Here is a 22137-nt window from a genome sequence, read left to right as displayed (position 1 = left end):
GCTCGCCCCCCCCCCCCAGCCTGGTCTCCCCACTGCCCCGCCCCCGTCAACCTGGTCCCTCCAACTGCCCCCCACCCCCCCACCGACCTGGTTGCCCCCAACTGCCCCCCTCTGCCAGCCTGGTCGCTCCTCACTGCCCCCGGCCTGGTCGCCCCACACAGCCTGCTGCTCAGTCATTTGGTCGTCCCTCACTAACACCCCTGCTGGCCTTGTCACCCCACTCAGCCTGTTTGGTCGTCCATTCGGTTGTTTCGGATGTGACGGCCCCTGGCTCTTTATATATATAGATACCCATGGTCTCCTCTTGCTCTAAAATAATTTGATTTTAAGTCAACTAAAATTATCTCAGCTTCTGTGAGTTTCTGTAGATGCAGACTGAATGAGTCACTTTTCCCCCTTTAAACTAACACATTACCATTGGCCTTCAGTAAAATATCATACTTTCGCTTTTGAAATGCCACTCCCAGTCAATTAATCTTGAAGGGATTAGCAATATGACAATGTGTGTGAGCCAACTGTTGAGGCTTTATTTCTAAATTATATGAAGCCTGAACTTTCTAATTCCATTTGTTGACTCCATTTATTTAATCATTTAAATGGCAAAACAAATCATGGTACTGCAGAATTCTAATGCATAGGACATACTAACGAGTATTCCAGAGAGCTGATGGAGAGTTTTAACTCACCCCATTTTTTAAGGGGTGAACTTATCATTTAAATACTTTATTTACCAAATCTATAATTCTACAGCAAAATTCCTGAAACATCCCATATGTAAATATGTAAAAAAAAAACCACCCAATGAAATGCCAACCTCCACCTTTCCGCCTTTCTCCCATTTTACTTACACTCCTCCCTGCTGTAATGTGGCTGCTGGGTCTGGACACTAGCCTCTGGATTAGAGATGGTCTCTTCCTTCTTCTGTGCCTGGTTGTGACTAGGAGGCCACAATACACTATTGTGGCACAAAGTGGCACCTGACCCTTGTAACATAGCAAGCCCGAAGTCTGAGTTTTCCCTCTGCTGCAATATTCTTTGTGTACAGTCTGAGAGGCCACCCGTACTTCCATCTAGCCATTTTGCAGAATACTTTGGTACTTGGGAGTCAAACTGTGGGAGTAGCTTTTTATCTGGCTTATGCCTGAAATTAAACAGGTGATGCTGGGGAGGTTTAGAACATTCTGAATCCGAATCCACATCCTTATTTTGTGCGTACTGTACAATCCAGTTTATCTTCTTACTCAAAATGGCTTTAACGTCTTCATAATAAGTATTTTTTGAAAGCTTAGATCGAGGACAATCCTGGTTTGCAATCAAATGGTATTTTTCAAAGCAGTCTTTATGGCCCCTTAATGATGTGGTGTGCAAGAGATTAGATTTTGGTATTCCTATAAAAAAACAAGATGAGAAAATTTCATTTTCTAAATTGCATTACAAATCTTAGTAAATCACGGAGTTACTGATAGTTTGTAAATGAGGGGAAAAATTCTAAAGAAGATTGGTATTAATAATACAAAATATGCTCTAATAATTCTGCTTCAATTTTTTTTAATATATTTTATTGATTTTTTACAGAGAGGAAGGGAGAGAGATAGAGAGTCAGAAACATCGATGAGAGAGAAACATCGATCAGCTGCCTCCTGCACATCTCCCACTGGGGATGTGCCCGCAACCAAGATACATGCCCTTGACCGGAATTGAACCTGGGACCCTTCAGTCCGCAGGCCGACGCTCCATCCACTGAGCCAAACCAGCTTCAGCAATTCTGCTTCAATTTAACTATATATTTAGTAATGTTAAATTCCTATGAATAGCAAAGCCTTTTTAAGAACTTAAAAGATTCAATTTTAACATTAGTCTAGGTATGTTATTGTATACAATATAAAAAATAATAATAATGAACCAGCAATTTACATTTACAGACTCTTGGCCTTTACATTACAGGTAGCTCTACGGTATTCTGCTACTCGATTCTAATCCTTACAGCTCAGGATACATAGCAGTAGATAGAAAGAACTTGAAACCCGCCTACTTTTTTATCTTCAGAAGATTTATTAAAGAGCTTCCTCACGCTCTATAAACTCTGTTAGGTGTTGTTGCCAAAAGATGACTGGCCAGTCCCCGCCCAAACAGTAAATGGTCTCATTCTTATTCCATTGCCACAGCTCTAATCCATGTAGCAATGATTTAGTTGGATCTAAACAGTAAATTACAAAAGTCTCCTTCAAGTCAATATAAAAAAAAATTCTTTAGCATATAAAAAGGGTTCTAGGTTCTAAACTAGGCTACACAAAGTAATTTTGCTGTTAAATTTAAAAAATTTATCTAGAAACTTCAGAAATTGTATTAAAAATTATATGAAACAATAAATTTCCCAATGTACCCCAGAGCTTTAACAACAGGTCAGTGTAACAGATGTGTACTATTAAAAAAATAATGTGGGCTTTTAAAAGTTAAGGCTTTTCTTCTTCCAGATTGCTTCTTAGTAATTAATGTAATACAACTTTCTTTCTCCATAAATAATTTTTCTTTTAACTTTTGCTTAAATCCCCAAATGAATGCTAGGAACCCAGCTACCTGCATAATAATGTGCACATAAGTAATCTGTTGAGATGAACAGCAAATCAGAGAACCACCGTATTCAATTTACTGTGAAAATATATATATGACTAATATTTTAGATTCTTTCAGACATTCAGGAGAAAAATCCCCTAAAAAAGACATGAAGAAAAAAAGTGTCATGGCAAGAGTTCTGATACAGCGTATATTTCCACTTAGATGTCCTGTGAGCTTCTCAAACTCACCCTGTTTAATAAATTCCTCTTCCTTCATTCTCACTACCCAATCCCCAAACCCAGATCCTCTTCCCGAGCCTGGCATCACCAGCCACTTAAGGAAGAAATCTGGCATCCTCCGTGGCAGCTCCTCACCTCTCCCCCAACTTTCTGAGGTGGTTTGCTGCCCATCTTAATAGATTTTGCCCCATAACATCTAGTAATACAACAATTCAAATCCTGCTTCACTCCATTACCACTCCCATTACACTGTCTGGATCATCTCATGTCTAGTTCTCATTGCCTCGAAGAAACCTTTTCTGACCAATACACCTACCAGTTTAATAGTGGATTCTCCAATTGCCTCTCCACCTGCCGTTAGTTCCTGTAGTAAGTTCTGTGAGAAAGGGTCCCTATCTGTTTTACATGCATCCTCAATGTCACAGTGCCTGCCACACAGGGAGTACTCCAGAAAAAGTAGTTAAATGAATGAAGGAAAATTAAAATCATAAAAAACAAACAACCCAAAACTTATTACCCAGTATCATTCAAGGTCTACTGCAAGGAGACTTTCTGCCCATCCTAGCCAGGGAACCAGGAGGGCAGTGCTGCCAGGCTGCTCAGGGTTAACAGAGGCATCTTCCAGGGAACTTGCTCCTACAGTTAGTCTGATGGGCCATCAGCCTGAAGAACCGATGAGTGGCACTGATACAGAGATGCCATTGCTGTGGCATCAGTCAGCCTGCCAAGCAAAATCAGGAACTTCTACTCAGTTACGTACTTCAACAGAAATGTACATATACTGAGGATTTAAAAAGGTTGCTTTATGTAAACCACAGCTTGTTCATCCAGATCTGTACCTCTTCTTTTAGCTCACTAAAAAATTTAAAACTTGACTGAGTTTTGAAGTTCATTTTGAAAATATCTGCTATATAAACATAGCTTAAAACATGCCAGGCAGTAGCAAAGGACACAAAATGTTAAAAAAATATAATGCATTGACTACTTCAGAAACCTGAACAAATTATTTTTAATCTAGAAAATGGAAGTAGGCCACTTAATTTGTATCCAATATACATGCCATTTTATAAACTCCTGAAGTTATTTTGTTATTTTTCCACCTCATCAGTTCGAATTAATATAAGAGGAAAAACAATTGCTTTTTTCAGAGATTCCAGAGGTTCCTAACTGACTCTACAATTTCAGTTGCATTTACAAATATAAACAGCTCTGAGCACTAATGTTTCCTCAGCAGCTTTTGATAGGGAACGAATCTAAATGCGATGAAATGAGTTGATAATTTTGAGGAGCTGAGTTATAAGGAACGTCTAAACCAGTTCAACAAAAACTGCACTACAACTTGCTTACTAATAAAAATTTTGAAGGCCAATGTAACTGACATCCTAACTATTATGATAACTTCTTTAAAAAATACTTCAATGATGTCCATGTGACTTTGTTTTTGTCATGAGGTCATTACTTTTAGAGAACCAAGACCTTAATTGGCAATCATAATTGCTAATTTTTTAAAAGTACTAGTTTTAGATAGAGGCTTTTAGAAATTTACATAGGCAGTTTATTTCCATATGAACAGTGGCGTTTTTAAAGTTAGTCTGTCTCTATTGAATAGTTCTCTTTCTTATTGTTTCCCATTTTCATCTGATTTTGTTATACTACTCTCACATCCTTTGAGAACCCTCCCACTAACCCATCTGGCATGCTAACACCATTTCTATTCTTTAAGTTCCCCTCAAAGATCAATTCACTTTAAGAAAACTTGGTTAAAAATACAACCTTCCAAAACTCAATCAGGAAGAATCTAAGAATCTCAATAGGCCAGTAACTATGGAAGAAATTGAAGCAGTCATCAAAAAGCTTCCAGCAAACAAAAGCCTGGGGCCAGAGAGCTTCACAGGGGAGTTTTACCAAACATTCAAGGAAGAACTAAAACCTATCCTCAGACTATTCCAAAAAATTCAAGAGGAAGGAACACTTCCAAGCACATTCTATGAAGCCAACATCACCCTAATACCAAAACCAGATAAAGACAACACAATGAAAGAGAATTATAGGCCAATATCCCTCATGAACATAGATGCCAACATCCTCAACAAATTCTAGGAAATCAGATCCAGCAGTACATCAGAAAGACCATACACCATGACCAAGTAGGATTTATCCCAGAGATGCAAGGATGGTACAAAATCCGCAAATCAATAAACGTGATACATCACATAAACAAATTGAAAGAAAAAAACCACAATCATATGAATTGATGCAGAAAAAGCATTTGACAAAATCCAACACCCTTTCTTGATAAAAACTCTCAGCAAGGTGGGAATAGAAGGATCATACCTCAACATAATAAAAGCCATGTATGACAGGCCCACAGCCAACATCATACTCAATGGACAAAAACTAACACCATTTCCCCTAAGAACAGGAACAAGACAGGGATGCCCACTCTCACCACTCCTGTTCAACATAGTACTAGAAATATTAGCCATTGCAATCAGATAAGAAGAAGAAATAAAAGGCATCCAAATTGGAAAAGAAGAAGTAAAACTGTCCTTATTTGCAGATGACATGATACTGTACATAGAAAACCCTAAAGACTCCATCAAAAAATTATTAGACTTAATAAATGAATTCGGCAATGTAGCAGGATACAAAATTAACCCCAAGAAATCTGAGGCATTTCTATACACCAATAGTGAACTTTCAGAAAGAGAGATTAAAAAAATAATCCCATTTACCATCGCACCAAAAAAATTAAGATACCTAGGAATAAACTTAACTAGGGAGGTAAAGACATATATGCGGAAAACTACAGGACACTGAAAAAGGAGATAGAGGAAGATATAAATAGATGGAAGAACATACCGTGTTCATGGATTGGTAGAATCAACATCATTAAAATGTCCATACTACCCAAAGCAATCTATAGATTCAAAACACTCCCCATTAAAATACCAACGGCATATTTCACAGACCTAGAAAGAACGCTTCAAAAATTCATCTGGAATAAAAAAAGACCCCGAATAGCTGCAGCAATCCTGAGAAAGAAGAACAAAGTAGGTGGGATCACAATACCAGATATCAAGCTGTATTACAAAGCCACTGTTCTCAAAACTGCCTGGTACTGGCACAAGAACAGACATATAGATCAATGGAATAGAATAGAGAACCCAGAAATTGACCCAAACCACTATGCTCAATTAATATTCGACAAAGGAGGCATGAACATACAATGGAGTCAAGACAGTCTCTTCAATAAATGATGTTGGGAAAAGTGGACAGATACATGCAAAAAAAATGAAACTAGACCACCAACTTACACCATACACAAAAATAAACTCAAAATGGATAAAGGACTTAAAAACATAAGACGGGAAACCATAAAAATACTAGAGGAATCCACAGGCAGCAAAATCTCAGACATATGCTAAAGGAATTTCTTCACTGAAATTTCTCAGAGGGCAATGGAAACTAAAGAGAAAATAAACAAATGGGACTACATCAAAATAAAAACCTTCTGCACAGCAAAAGAAACCATCAACAAAACAATAAGAAAGCCCACTGCATGGGAGAACATATTTGCCAATGTTATCACCGATAAGGGTTTAATCTCCAACATTTACAGGGAACTCATACAACTTAACAAAAAGAAGATAAACAACCCAATCAAAAAAATGGGCAACTGACCCAAATAGGTACTTTTCGAAAGAAGACAGAAGGAAGGCCAAGAGACATACGAAAACATGCTCAAAGTCACTAATTATCCGAGAGATGCAAATCAAAACGACAATGCGGTACCATCTCACTCCTGTCAGAATGGTTATCATCAACAAATCAACAAACGACAAGAGCTGGCGAGGATGCGGTGAAAAAGGAACCCTTCTGCACTGCTGGTAGGAATGCAGACTGGTGCAGCCACTGTGGAGAACAGTATGGAGTTTCCTCAAAAAACTAAAAATGGAACTCCCATTTGATCCAGTGATCCCACTTCTAGGAATATATCCCAAGAAACCAGAAACACCAATCAGAAAGGATATATGCACCTTTATGTTCATAGCAGCACAATTCACCATAGCTAAGATTTGGAAACAGCCTAAGTGCCCATCAGCAGATGAATGGATTAGAAAACTGTGGTACATCTACACAGTGGAATACTATGCTGCGGTAAAAAAGGAGTTCCTACCATTTGCAACAACATGGATGGAACTGGAGAGCATTATGCTAAGCGAAATAAGCCAGTCAGAGAAAGATAAATACCACATGACCTCACTCATATGTGGGATATAATGAACAACATAAACTGATGAACAAAAATAGATCCAGAGACAGAGAAGCATTGATCAGATCATCAAACCTCAGAGGGAAGGTAGGGGAGGGTGGGAGTAAGGGGGAGAGATCAACCAAAGGACTTGTATGCATGCATATAAGCCTAACCAATGGACACAGACACCAGGGGCATGAGGGTATGAGTTGGGTAGTGGGGGGTGGGGGGGGGCAATGGGGATATAAGGACATATATGTAATACCTTAATCAATAAAGAAAATAAAAAGATGTAACTAGGTAAAAAATAAATTGTAAACAACAACAAAAAACTTGGTTAAACCCACAGAAGAGCAAAAGCCACTCAAATGTTTTCCTATTACTGTTATCCTTTTAAAAGAAGGGTATTTCCATGCTTACATTTAATCTATCATAGTGACATAATACTAGTAAGATGACACTCCAAATGGCACTACAAAATGGCCCCCAGAACACTTACGATCTATCACATGTCCCATTATCCTCATCTTTCCCACCTAGCCTCTGGAAGACCTTATTATGAGTTGGTTGCAATGAGGGAAGCTAAGCAATCTGTTCTTGCTGGTTCACCAGCTGATCCGTTACACAGCACCGTCTCTCAGCTGACCACACTCATACTGCATGGCTCTGTAGTTTACATGCTTGACTGGTATCATCTGACTCTCAGATTTCACTTTGAATTTGATTACTACATTCATTTCCCAAAGGCATGGCTTAATGTACTGTGGTATTCCATAGGTAGAACAAATCGAATACAACCAGCAGTTGGAGGTAAAGCTGTAATACATGGTAGCAAGCACTTCCACTGTAACTTCAGAGTTAAAACAGAATTAGAAAATTGGCAGTATTGGTTTCCCAAATGGTGGTTTTCTGTGTTCTTCCTTAATACTTAAGTGAGGCAAGAAAATTTCGTTATGATTTAAGTTCTAGGTTGTTAACATGCTATGAAGAAATTGTAAACATATTGCCTTCAAACATGACCGACAATGTGTGCGGTACTGCTCCAAAGTCTTTTTTTATGAAGGCTCACATTTTTCCCAGCTTAAAGACTTTTCTAAGAATAAGGTGTTTTCCTTTTTATGATGATCCTCTTTTGGCTGCTAAGAGAACAAGCACCTGCATGCTGATGTGCTGCCCATATCAAGACTTCTGAGCTTCTTTAAGTAAGTGCTAATTGCAAAAATGGGGAGATAGCTGCATTTTGTTGTACTAAGATTCAAAGGATTGAGATGTTTTGTCTTTGTTTTGGGATAAGATTCCCATCCTATATAATAAAACCCTAATATGCAAATTGACTGAGCGGTGGAACGACCGGTCTCTATGATGTGCACTGCCCCCCTGAAGTCTGGATCCATAGTGAGGTTTTGTTTAGACTATGAGTGTTTTAAAAGTAAAAAAAATAGACCCACGTCCAATTTTCAGTTTCTTGGTTTCTCTTAAAACAAAAACAAAACCAAAAAAACCACAGAAGATCTGGCAGCAACTGGTTAGTAATGACCAGTAGCTACTGGCTGAAATAGGGCAAGTGCTCTTCAATTCAAAACAGTTATCATTTCCCTCAGATGAGCCTGCAGGTACCTGTGACCTAGCAGGCTCTGCAGCTGTGTTGGCTGATGACACATGTATTATTCTAAGGCTGTGCAGTGACATGGGTCTGGGTGGCTTCCGTGTAAATAACTGCTAGTTCCAATGATGCTTTGACATCCAATTCAATCAGGCTATTCTGCATTTGATGGGCAAGAAGCAGCAACCAAGTCATGATTCAAGAAGCGTTATTAGCATTATATCTATTTCCAATCCCGGTCACTCAGTGGGAAGATGCTCAGATTGTCTATCCTGCCATGGGACTAAAGGTAGGAGAGTAGACCAAAGGTGAGAAGGCAAGGATGGATAGTCAGAGCACTGACTTCCTTTCTAAACCCACAACAGGTTGTATATGTGCCATAGTGGGTACTGTGATAAAGAGTGCCCCACTTCTCTCCCCCCAAGGCCTTTAGCTAACTCAGGAGTCACTGAAGAGTCAGTCATGTACAAGTGTCCAACATACTGTTTAAAAGTAATAGGTAGGGCTTATTTTTGCATTGCTAACAGATGGAATTACTGGCAACCACACCAAGCCAATATACAGATGGGCTTAGCAACTTGTTTTTTCATATTTTGAGAATCACTGCCCTAAAGAAAGATATACCAACAGGTGGTCTTTAGACAGCAGATTTCAGCTTAGAGATGTTTAGTTACTTTTTAAAGATTTTGTGTGTGCCAAGAGAAGGATTAAGCAGTTAAAGCAGTTTAATTCAATAAGTGAAATATAAGGGCAAATTTCAGTGAGGCAGGAGTGCAGAGATAATCCTATTTAATAAAAGCCTAATATGGAAATTGTCCCCTTGGGCAGTCATTCGACCGCTCGCTATGACGTGTGCTGACCACCAGGGGGCAGCATTGAACATGGTGGGCATTGGTGATGTGCTTCCACCTCTCACCGGCTACCTGGGGGCAGGGGTGATGGGGATGGAGGTGCAGTGAGAATGCGGGGTGTCTGCTGAGCTCACTCTCACTCTCCCTGCTACCCTCCCCCAGGATGCCAGGGCTCGCGCGCTGGGGAAGCCCCCGCGCTCAGGTGCCGGGCACCTGCGAGGAGCCTGCCCCGCACCCGTGCGACATCTTCCGGGCGAGCTGGGCCGCAGCTGCTGGGATCGCAGGGGCCGGTCAGGCTCCCCGTGGGTTTGCACAGGAGCCGGTCTTCGAGGTCGACCAGGAGAGAGCGCGCTGCCCGCCCAGCTTCCATTCAGCGCCGCTGGGTGGCCCAGAGGCCCACACTGTGCCTGGCCATGCTCACCGCATCTCCATGTGGGGACTCAGGCTGAAGGGGGCGTGTGAGGGCCCAGGGGCCCAGGTACTAACCAGGGCCTAGAGGTCAACTGGGACCTGCCTTTCCATGCCAGATGCTACAGCTTCGATCGCCCGCCAGGCCTAGGGACTGCAACTGTGCACGAATTTCGTGCACCGGGCCTCAGTGTTAAAAGATAAACTTAACCTTAAATAACCAAGGAAGCCAGGGTAGATCTGAGTTCTTGTGTTGATAGGAGATGCAAAAATTGCAAATGACTTGTCAAAAAGAAAAACCTCGCTCAGTGAAATTTACATTTTCATTAGAACAGTTGGGAAGCTGGGGAATCACACCTACATAACAACTGTTTATTCTAACAGGGTATGAAAATAACACTCCGTACTCAATTCTACCCCCTAATGTAGCTACCTGTTTTCTAACCAGCAGTGTCCAACAGAACTTTCTGTGATAATGGACGTGTTCTATATCTGTGCCATCCAATACGCTGAAATGCAGCCAGTGTGACCGAGGAACTAAACTTTTAATTTACTTAAGTTTGAATAATCACATTGTGGCTAGGCTCTCAAATTGGACAGGGCAGTTTGTCCATAGGTAATTTATTATGCAAAAGGGTAATTGTAATGAGAACATGATGGAAGCTGTCCATGTTCTTACTGATAGTCTAGTATGCAAAACTTAGTGCATAGCAGCATAGAATATAAAGAGCTAAATTTGTTTTTCTAATACTTAAAATATATCAAATTAGACCACTACTTCAACTGACACAAGTAATCTTCTACTTGTTCAAATTTCCCCCCTAATTAGCTCTAATTGAATGTACTGACATTTATTCTAAAATTCTGGATATGAAGGTGTCATAACAGGCTCCTAAAATGAACTATAATACGACTGAGTTGTCAGTTTTAAATATCCACTTATATGTGGCATATGGAGACACTAATTTGCAGGAAAAAATCTTTCCTAAAGATAAAAAAGGTTAAAAGATACTGAAAAAAAAAATGCCTTCATAGTATCACCAGATGAATGGGGGAACAAAGTAAATTCAGAGGTTGGAAAGCAAGAAATGTGATAGTCACATGAACTCTTTGTCCTTCATCTCCTGGAATGCTGTCTGCCCAAAGTTGTGCATGATTTACTTTCTTACAAATAAGAAAAACAAAATGAAAAACTGTCCTGCAGCTATTTTAAAACCTGTTTTGCATCTCAACTTCTTTGCATACATCTGAGTCACTGTTCTTGAAATTCTAGTTGACTATACCTTAAATAAATGCTTTATAGCAGCATCTAATAAATAGAGATATACTAGCTTGTGAATTTGAAGGCATTTATAATTCAATCACTGCTATAGGTAATGATAAAAATTAAGGCTGATGGGAAACAATCACTACAACCCACCAAACATTTGGTAAGAAAAACTAAAGCTAAAAAAGCAATAATAATTGATGAATCATACTGCAAAATGCTAAAATATAAATATTTTGACCATGTGTTATAATTGCATCATAGCAATTCTAGAGTAAAAAGAACTGTGATCTAAACAAAGAAGTTAAAAGACTGGCACACTAAAATTTTTTCATTAGAAAACAGAGGTTTTTTGGTTTTTTTTTTTTTTATGCTGATTACATGGTGTTAATTCAGTAGTAATGGTAGACATAACAAATGACAGGACTGTAACTCAAGACACACCTTTGACTCAAAAGTCTTCCTCTGGGGATTTAATCTACAATGAAATAGAAATTTAATCAGACAAGCAAAAAAGATGTACATATAAGAACATTTTAGTGCAGGTAAACTGGGAGCAGGCTAAACATTCATCAAAGGAACTCTGGTTAATTAAATTATGGTACAATGGGACGCAACTTTTAAAAAAGCAACCTGACAGAATTTTACCTACAAACATGAAAAAGATGTATGAAAAGGCTGGTTGTGAAATATTATCTGTAGCCTAATTTCTTAAACCTGACTCATCACACATGGGAGTGTGTACGCACATACACACACTCTACTGCAGAAAATAGTTTAGGAGAACCAAAAATATTAAAAGATTATTGGTGGGTATGTGCGATTATGATTCTTAATATTCTTTTTGTTTCCTGTATTTTAATTTTCCGTAACAGGCAAATTGTTTTCTTTTTCAGTGAAAAACGTTTAAAAATTCCCACAAAGAAATACATTTTGGGTTGGGAAAGAACAGTGTTATTTAGCCCAAGACAATTTAGTCTTTATGTACTGCACTGTATGTTCCAATAAACTAAGTGACACAAAAAAGATTAAGATACTGAAATGGTCAAAGACACATATACTTACCTAAAATTCTGAATTTCTTTTAAGACCGTGAGAATTTTTTTAGGCTAAAAATGTATCTAGCAAAGAAAAGTATTTAACCTTCAAGTGAAAGCAGTCTTCCTCCCAAGTAAAATCATAACCACATTATAGTTTTATCTGGCAATCCTTATTAGAGATCCAAAGACTGAAAGAGTGAGGGAAAAAAGACTAAACACGAATCACCAATCACACTGTCCATAAAAAACAAAGAAACTGGGGACGTGCTGAGCAGCTACTATGAGGGAAATTATGGCAGCCAGAGCAGAAAAACCTACTGAAACCCCTTACCAAAATCCTAAAGATTTGGTGTGCCAAATTGGGTTAGAATAATTATAACCCATCCTAACTAGAACTTTGCTGGTAACTTTGATAATTTTATAGTGTTACTTAGCCACTTTGATTTCAATCACTTAGTATTACCTTATTTGAAATTCACACTTAATGTTAAGTAACTTCCTATATAATATGAAGATTAAATTGAAGGTGCTGAAAAAGTACCTTTCAACCTCCCAAGTGCTATGCAAATATAATATCTTTATATTACATTTAATAATAAACACTGAAAGACTTAAGTTTTATTAGAATGTCAACAGAGGGACACTTTCTAAGTAAGTTTTAAATATTTCTAAAATGTTCTATTAATGTTAGTAAAGTTTAATGCTCATTATCTTCTAAACTCGCATTAGGCTTTATATTTTAAAATGCTTGTTTAGGTAATAACATTGCATTGTTTGCCTTTATGGGAAAATAAGAGAAAGAAGCTAATACCAGATGGAGTTATCTATCTAGACTGTACATAGTTTCCCTACCAAAAACGGTGGCCCCCTTTATTTAAGTGGAGAGATGCTATCAAGGATTTAATACTGAGATTCAAACTGCTCCTGGACTACTGACCATATGAACAGCATTTCAGTCAGATACAGATAATCAAGAATGAGAGTAAACATAAGCATTGGGTTCACCAGTGCCGTAACCAAGAGAAAACCGATAGATTTTTCATTTTGGAAAGATTACTAAGGATCTGAATTTGGGCAGGCTTCTAGAAAAGTTCAACAAATTAGGGGAAAATCAAAACGCAGATGGGCTATAAAGTCTGAGCTGGACTAGTAAGAATTAGTGATGCACACTAATCAACTAGCAAGATCAACCTACACTGGAAACTTTGCTTAGGAATTGACCCAATCTTAAGTTTTAAGGTTTTTTAAAAATTGATTTTCAGGGAGAGGAGAAGGGAGAGGGAAGAGAGAAACATTGATGTGAGAGGGGAACATTGATCAGCTGCTTCCTGCATGCCCCCCAACAGGGATCAAGCTTGAAACCTTGGCATGTGCCCTGACCGGAACCCAACCAGCAACTCTTCTGGGCACGGGATGAAGCCCAACCAACTGAGACGCACTGGCCAGTGCTAAGCCAATCTTATAAAAAAGTTTATCTCTATAGAAAAGGAAGAAAGCAAATTATTAGAGAAAGGTAGAAACACTAATTATATGCACAGCATTTTGGCACAAAATGGAAACAGAGAACATGAAGTAACAGATTGGAGCCCTGAATCTTTTCCCTCTCTAGTTCATTTCTGCCTCAGTTAGATTACAGTTGAGTTTCTTTACTGGCTCCTGACCACCCTGGGCTACTTTCCTCCCAGCCTCAACAGTTTAGGGATTATACTCATTTGGTCATTAAACAACTTTAGAAGTTTTAGCACAATGAATTATGAAGCATATTAGTGTATTTAATCATATACTCAAAAACCACAAAACTTTATAGCGTCTTAAGGCCAAGGACAGGCTACAAATATAAGAAGTTTATGCGTCTGTCTCCTAATCCTAGACACATACAAGTTATTTTATTTTAATGGTGAATTATAGGTAACAATAAAAGGAATCTTGTGAACATTTAAGTCCTCAAAGTATAATCTTTAGGTCCCTTATATATCACCCATGTCTTTTAAGTATCTAAAATGTAGATATACCCATTTCCTTTTTTCCCCCCTTTAATTTCTTTATTGGTTAAGGTATTACAAATGTGTCCTCATACCCCCATTAACGCCCAACTCCGCCCCCCCCCCATTTCCTTTTAATTACCATAAAGTCACAGAAAAAAAAGGCAACCTAGAGCCATACTCAGAATACGGAATCTCTCATGCAAGATTAGGCTATCTTTTGTTATTTCTCTTTTGTCTTCATTTTATAAATATATGCAGGCATACAGCTTTTAAAAAAGAGGCCATTTGATTAGACCAGTTTTGATTCGACGTAAGCAATAATCCAAAAGGTGTAAAACATTTTTGTTTACTACAAGTATGTGGGCTCTAAACTAGCCTAATTCTGGACTCAAAACCTAGCCTTGGGCCAAATATATGGTGACGGAAGATGATCTTTCTTTGGATGGTGAGAGCACAATGCAGTATACAGATCATTCATCATAGAAATGTACACTTAAAACCTATAATCTTGTTAACCAATGTTACCCTGATAAATTATAAAAACAAAAAACAAAAGTAGTCTAAAAATTCCTTAAGGGAATTTTTAATTAGCCTCTTACCTGAAAAAAACAAAAAACAAATAGAATGTTTTCGAGTGAATTTAGTAATTAGTATGCTAAGAAACCAGGCAATAGCAACATTATCATATTATGAAATACTTATACCAAACTAGTAAAGTTAAATATCATAGTTTTTAAAATCCCTTTTACATTCTAACATTTATTGGCTGGCACTGTGCTGAGAACACAGTAGAGGAAGAGAAACTGCAAAAACATTTAAAAATATTTACTGACATAGACAAAGAATACACCTTGTTATTTTTAGGTATGGAATTATTTTATTACCACTTTTTTTGTTGGTTTCTAAAAACCTGTACACTGATATAAAAACAAAAATTTTGTGCGATTCAGGGTCCTCACTTTCTTCCTAAAATTTCAAAAATAATCTTAGGATACTAAAATGATTATATTGTTCCAGCTCATCATTGCGGTTGATAATAAAATGTATTATATTTGCAAGAACTGAGAACAGACTTCAGATAAAGTGAGAAGAAAATTTATTTTTAAATTAATTTTCCTCACAAAGGTTTAACTGGCATTAAGACATAAAACCTTGAGTGTAGATAGAATATAACATAGTTCTAACTCAAATTGAGATATCTGTTGTATTAGAGATGAAATATTTATAAGGATGGTACCTGAGAAATATTTGTATATTCTTTATATAGTGATTAAGAACCAGTTAAAATACACATTTAAAAAAAGGCTAGAAAAGTAATTGTGAAAGTTTAGATTTCTGTAGAAAAATTCTATCACAGCATGAATACCATTAATGATTTTGCAGGAAGCACTAGTTAGAAAAAGTTGGCTAACCGAATAGCAAGGGTAGCCAATTAGGATTCAGCAAAACAGGTTTCCAATATTAGCCCTATCAGTTGAAGTAACTATTGACAGCAGATCAATGAAATTAAGATCACATATACTAGACCTAAACGATCATGCTTCAAAGTCCAGGACCATCAATTACTGCTCTGCGACTTCAAAGTATATTTCTTGGGTCTCAAAGGTTAGATTCCATCACCTCTAAAATGGATAAAAAGGAGCTATCCCAGAGCTATTTTGAGCTAAGATAATCCACGTAAGGTGCTTATTTAATACAGTGCCTGGCACAGAATTGCTCACAGTAAATGCCTGGGACTTAACAACAGCTTGCCATCACCATTGGTGCAACCTTGAATAGTCCAACAGTCTGGCTGTTTCCTTCAGTGTAAAATATAGGTTTGAATTAGATCATTTCTAATGCTTCTGCCCATCTAAAATGAAAATCTACAAGTAAAAGAATATATAGGGCCAACTCTATATCCAAAAAACATAAATTTATAATCTTTCATGCTAGCATGATAAAGGGCACAGTAAAATCATATTTTATAAGCCCTCTCTTTGAAATCAGTTATATTTACTACATTTATTAAAGCCAAAGTTATATGTGTGAAACCTACAGGAAATCCATGAGCTTCTGTCAATTATCATGTTCAGCAACTAGAATTCTTCCAGAGAGTACCATAGCAAAACTGTCATAACCAATTTGATCTTAAATGAAAGATGACTGTCACATAAACAACTCTACATGTTTTTAGCAGTCTACTTACGGTTATAATTTTGACTCTTACTATAGAATATCTATATATATTAATTTGGTGCCTACAACAATTTCTGAAAAGTAAGTCCTAATAGGAATCTCAAGGTATATCATCCTAATGTGTATTTTTTTCTTTCTCTTTCCTTTATTCTTATTATAGGAACATTTCATATTTCCTACTTAATAGAAAAAGACAATGAAAATGATCAAATATGCAAACTGGCAAAAAGAATGAAATACTGCTTTGAAACCACCCAAAATCTACACATCTAAAAAAAATGTATCTGCTGATGTTACAATTCAAAAGACTTAAGGTAAACTTTTTTATTATCAGAATATTCTTTTTAGCCTGACTCAAATATTTTTAAAAATCACAGTTTTATCACGATAACATCAAGATTTAAGAAACATCTCCCACTTGTTTCTTGGGAGCAAGTTATTGCCATCTATAGACACATTAACTGTGCACTAATCCAAATAAAGAGTCTCAATAACAGAGATTTTTTAAAAAGTATTTGGAGAACTCTTAGAAATACTATTAAGACATTTTAAAAGCCTTTTTAATTTTAAGAAATTATTAAAGGTGTGAGTCACCACTAAAAATTAAAACTTTTTTTCTAGATAGTAAGATAGCACTGGGGAAACCAGCATGGAATACAATTACATTTGCCTCTTAAAATAAATGTTTGGTTACCTTAGTTCTCAATTAATTAAATCAAAACAAACCACACACACACACACACACACACAAGCGCGAGCAAACACACACCCACACCCACACACAAATGTCTGTTAAAATCTCATAACTTCGAAAGCTCTCAAAACACAAAACATATTACCAGTCAATACTCCTCATTTTTATATTAGCAAAAATGGGGTTAGCACTGTGGGAGCTTAAAAAAATATATTTTTAAAATAAATTCTTGGCTCTGCTAACTTCAGCTTTGTCTCCACAAGCTCTTATCTTTAACAGATCTCCACACTTCACACAATTTGCAACCATGTAAGAAATTTCTCTTTTGCCTCATCACTAGTTCCCATACAGCAGCTGTATCAAGTTCATGCCATCAAATGAACCTCTCCTCCTGTACGTACCCTCAATGTTCAGCTCAAAACAAACGTGGCAGAAGGAGAGGGTTTCTCTGTCTGTCCCCAGTTTACAAACACTGCAAATGTTGTCATCATTCAAATCGATGTTTACAAACTGCTCCTCTGCGTTCATAGTGCCCCTGTGAAGAAACAGAAAAGGAAAGTTACGCAATTGCAAGGGCTTGTCCTCAGGGCAACACGGGCAACTTCTAGGAAGAGAAGGATGCTGAGCAGTTAGTCTAAGGCCATAGTCCCATCCAACTAGCACTTGGACTTCAGCACCATACTTTTCATGGAGCAGAGACACAGACCTAGGAACCCTTAGCCTCGCCTAGCAGACACTACGCCTTTTGGCCCCATATTTCCATGGGTCGGGGGAGAGGGGGTATGAAGGAAGGCGGTTTGCGGGAATTCCAGTCCGAACGCGCAGAGAGGACTTGGGCGCGAAGCCTTCTCCGACGCCGGGGTCTGGCTACCTACTCCGCGCGGTGAGACGCAGGAAAAGCGACCTGTTCCGGGCGCTGCTTGCTAACTTCATTGTGGGAACCTTAGATGCCCGCTCGCTAACTCCGCGGCGGAGCGGGGCTTCCTGCCGGAGATCGGCGGCTGGGAAATGCACGTGCGCACGCCAACACCGGGGCTGGGGCGTCCCCCCTCGTCCAAAGCACCCGCAGCGTCCGAAACCGGGCAGCGGCTCCCCCGCGCGGGTCGGGTCCCGCGGGCGGCGGGGTGACCCAGTCGCGCCGGGAGGAGCCGTGGGTTCCCCTCGCCCTGGGCTCCCGCCCATCCAGAGAAGGCGCCCGAGGACCCAGGCCACCGGACTCCGCGCCCGGGGGACTCAGTCGGGCCCCCCGCCGTCTCCGGCGTTGGGGAGGCGGGTCCACCCCGCGGGGTGCCGCGGTCCCCAGTCCATCTCTCCCCGTCCGTTCGTCCGCCTGGGCGCCCCCAAGCGGAGCAGCGCGAGCGGCCGCGGACAGGGAGCGCGAAGTCGGCGGGACCGTGGGATCGCGGCGCAGGAGGGTCGGGGGCCGGGGCGCGGGGTCTTTACCGTCCAACTCCGCGCGCCGGCGCCGCCGATCCGCGCGGCTCGGGCTCCTGCACTATTGTTTCCGGCCGCGGCGAGGGCGGCCCGCGCACCCAGCCCGCCCTCTCCCGCACGTGCCACCCTCGGGAGGCTCCGGGGGTGCTGGCGCGCCGGGGCGAAGGGGCGCGCTCGCCCCGGGGTGGCGGGCCCCGCGCCTCCCCTCCGGCCCCGAGGCCGCGTCCTCTGCTCCGACGCTGTCGGATCCCCGCGTCGCCTCGCCCGGGTTTCGCACGGTTCCCGGAGCGCGGCGCCTCGCGCGCCCCCGCCGCCCGCGAGGAGGTGGAGGAGTCCATCGCCGCCTCCCCCTTCGTAGTGGAAACTCCGGGCCCGGGGCGGGGGGCCGCGGGGTGCGGGGGCAGGACCGTGCCGAGCGGGTGCGAGCCAGGGACGCAGACGCGTGGGGAGGACTTTGTGTGAAGTCAGCAGACCGAAGTGAAAGACTGGCATTGGACTGCGGTGCCCGGGGAAGTAGGCAACGGGGGAAAAGTTCCAATTTCAAGTTGCATCATTGCAGGGTACTGTGAGAAAAGCAGAAGCTGACATTTTACAGCTTTTTGTTTTTTTTGGAAAGGGGCGTCCCTCTCTTACAAGATGGCACATTCCTAGCCCGCCCAAGGGGATTCTCCCGGAGCCCCACCTCTTAGTTTAGGTCCCGCTCCTTTTAAAAGTGTGGTAAGTGAAACCTCGGTCTGCGGACGTTGCTCGACATTTGAAGTCATTCTTTTTTTTCTTTTTAGGGTTTAGTTCATGTCACTGCTTACGCTTACGTTTTCTGTTGTGATCCTCACGACAGCCTAGAGAGGGGGAGCCTGGACAGTTCTCGCATTTTGCAGCGTAAAGGTTGGTTAGAACCCGAGCTGGGACTTGAACCCAAGGCTGCAGGTGTAAAGTCACTGCGATTTTCCAGAGCATCCTGTGCACCTGAACTGGTTCCATTCACAAATAGAAAACGGGCTGAGTTGTCAATGTACATGTAACTAACGGGAGGAATGGATTCCATACATCTTGGGAATCTATAGACCAAATTGTCCCTTGATATAAATCATCAATGCGATATGTGTTCCTGCTGCTTAAAGTGTAGCAGAGATACCAGCAGCAGCCACATCACCTGGCATCTTGTTAGAAATGTAGACTGTCCGGTCTCATCTGAGGCTGAACCAGAACCTGCATTTTAATAAGACCTCCCCCCAATGTTTGAGAGGCACTCATTGAAATAGAAAAGCCCATGTGTTTTCTATTTGAATTTCTCATTCTAGGTAAATGAGACTAACATGTCGTGTTTCCTGGATTCTACCCATCTTTTCAATAAAAGTGTTTTCTAAAATCCCTAACAAGTTCCTTGTAGCAAAACAAGTTCTTTTCAGTTCTCAGAGTTATCTTTCTTTCTGCTAACTATCCTTAAAACGCTGTTCCCTTGTTTTTATTTTAAAGGCAACATACTGAGATATAATTTAGAGAAATAAAAATTTCCCATTTTAAAAGTACACTGGTTGAGTTTTGAGAAATATACTGTGTTATCTCAGCTCAAAAAAAAAAAAAAAAGATGTAGACCATTTCCACAACCCCCAAATTCCCCATGTCTCCTCCTAGGAGCATAATCCTCAACCTCTGATCTAATGTACATCACTAAAGGCAAGTTTTACCTGTTCTAGAACTTCATAAACATGGCATTAAACTGTATGTATTCTTTTGTGATTGGCTACTCTCATTCAGCTTGTTTTTGAGATTGACAGTGATGTTTTGTAACAGTAGTTCCTTTTTATTGCTGAATAATATTCCACAATTTGTTTATTCGTTCATATATTAATGAATATTTGAGTGGTTTCTAGTTTGGGGGTTATCAAAAAGCTGCTGTGAATATTCTTGTAAAAGTATTTTTGTGTACTTATATTTTCTTTCTTATAGGTACGTACTTAGGAGTGGCATTGCTCAGTCATACTTTTAAAAGAAATTCTCAACAGCTTTCCCAAGTGGTTTTACGGTTAGAGCTGTTATGTCTTCTTGATATACAAGTTCTTTTTATTGCTGGTAATATTTTTTCTCCTGAAATCTACTTTCTCTGATATTAATATAGCCACTCCTGCTTTCTTATGATGTTTCCATATGTATCCTTTCCCCTCTTTTTACTTTTACCTGCTCTGGCTTCATATTAACAGTGGTTTTTTTTGTTGTTGTTTGTTTGTTTTTGTTTTTTTTGTAGGCAACATAGTTGTCTTGCTTTTTTTATTTATTCTGTCAATTTGCATCTTTTAATTGGTGTTTAATTAATTTACATTTAATGTAATTATTGATATAGCTGGGATTGAGTCTACCATCTTCCAAGTTGTTTTCTATTTGTCTTATATGTTCTTTGTTCCTTTTTCCTCTTTTCATGCCTTCTTTAGATTAGTTGATTTTTTTTCTTTTTAAAATCTTTATTGTTGAGATTATTACAGATATCCTTCTTTTTTCCACCCAGTTCCCACCCTGCCCCAGGCCTTCGCTACCCTATTGTCTGTGTCCATAGGTAATGCATATATGAATATAAGATCTTTGCTTAATCTCTTCCTATTTCCCCTTCCCTCTGAGAATCATCAGTCTGTTCCATTTCCATGCCTCTGATTCTATTTTATTCATCATTTTATTTTGATTTTTAGATTCAATTGTTTTCAGGTATGTATTTGCTGCTATTTTCTTGTTCATATTTTTTATCTTTTTATTTTTCTTTTTCTTCCTAGTCTTAAAGAATACCCTTCAACATTTCATATAATACTGTTTGGTGATGGTGAACTCCTTCAGCTTTTTCTTGTCTGTGAAGCTCTTTATCTGACCTTCAATTCTAAATGATAGCTTTGCTGGATAGAGTAATCTTGGTTGTAGGTCCTTGCTATTCATCACTTTGACTATTTCTTGCCACTCCCTTCTGGTCTGCATATTTCTGTTGAGAAATCAGCTGACAGTCGTATGGGTACTCCCTTGTAGGTAACTGTTTTTCTCTTGCTGCTTTTGAGATTCTCTTTGTCTTTAGCCCCTGGCATTTTAATTATGATGTGTTGTGGTGTGGTCATCTTTGGGTTCCTCTTATTTGAGACTCTCTGTGCTTCCTGGACTTGTAAGGCTATTTCTTTCACCAGGTAGAAGTTTTCTGTCATTATTTCTTCAAATATGTTTTCAATATCTTGCTCTCTCTCCACTTCTGGCACCCTCATAATCATAATGCAGATATTGGTATGCTTGAAGTTGTCCCAGAGGCTTCTTACACTATCTTCATATTTTTGGATTTTTATTTCTTTTTGCTCTTCTGGTTGGGTTTTTTGCTTCCTCATATTTCATTCCTGTATGCTATTCTCAATTTCAGTCAGTGTATGCTTAATTTCTGACTAGTCCTTTTCCATGTATTTGGCATTCTCACTAAGATCCTTGAAAGTCTCACTAAGTTCCTTGGAGGTTTCTAGAAGATTATTGAGTAATCTTATAACCATGGTTTTGAACTCTAAATCCAGTAGTTTGCTTTCTTTCATTTGGGACATGTTTCTTTGTCTCCGCATTTAGTCTACTTCCCTGTGTTTGTTTTTATGTATTGGGTGGAGCTGCTATGTC

General features: G+C 39.5%; 1 protein-coding gene across 3 annotated transcripts in view; it reads right to left on the bottom strand.

The window, feature by feature from the left end:
• CUNH21orf91 (chromosome unknown C21orf91 homolog) overlaps nucleotides 1-18612 on the bottom strand; it is a 26212-nt gene extending 7600 nt beyond the window's left edge. For all 3 annotated transcript variants that reach the window (XM_006097008.3, XM_023760795.1, XM_023760796.1), the window contains exons 1-3: nucleotides 18523-18612; nucleotides 17481-17614; nucleotides 849-1388 (exon numbers count right to left, since the gene is read on the bottom strand). In XM_006097008.3, the coding sequence (XP_006097070.1) occupies nucleotides 849-1388; nucleotides 17481-17607 (667 nt within the window). In that variant the 5' untranslated portion in view covers nucleotides 17608-17614; nucleotides 18523-18612. The remainder of the gene's footprint in view (nucleotides 1-848; nucleotides 1389-17480; nucleotides 17615-18522) is intronic.
• Between the last annotated feature and the right edge of the window lie 3525 nt (nucleotides 18613-22137).

Source organism: Myotis lucifugus, unplaced genomic scaffold, assembly GCF_000147115.1.
Source record: "Myotis lucifugus unplaced genomic scaffold, Myoluc2.0 scaffold_193, whole genome shotgun sequence".
Lineage (NCBI taxonomy): Eukaryota > Metazoa > Chordata > Mammalia > Chiroptera > Vespertilionidae > Myotis > Myotis lucifugus.
This window is presented reverse-complemented; position numbering and strand designations above follow the sequence as displayed.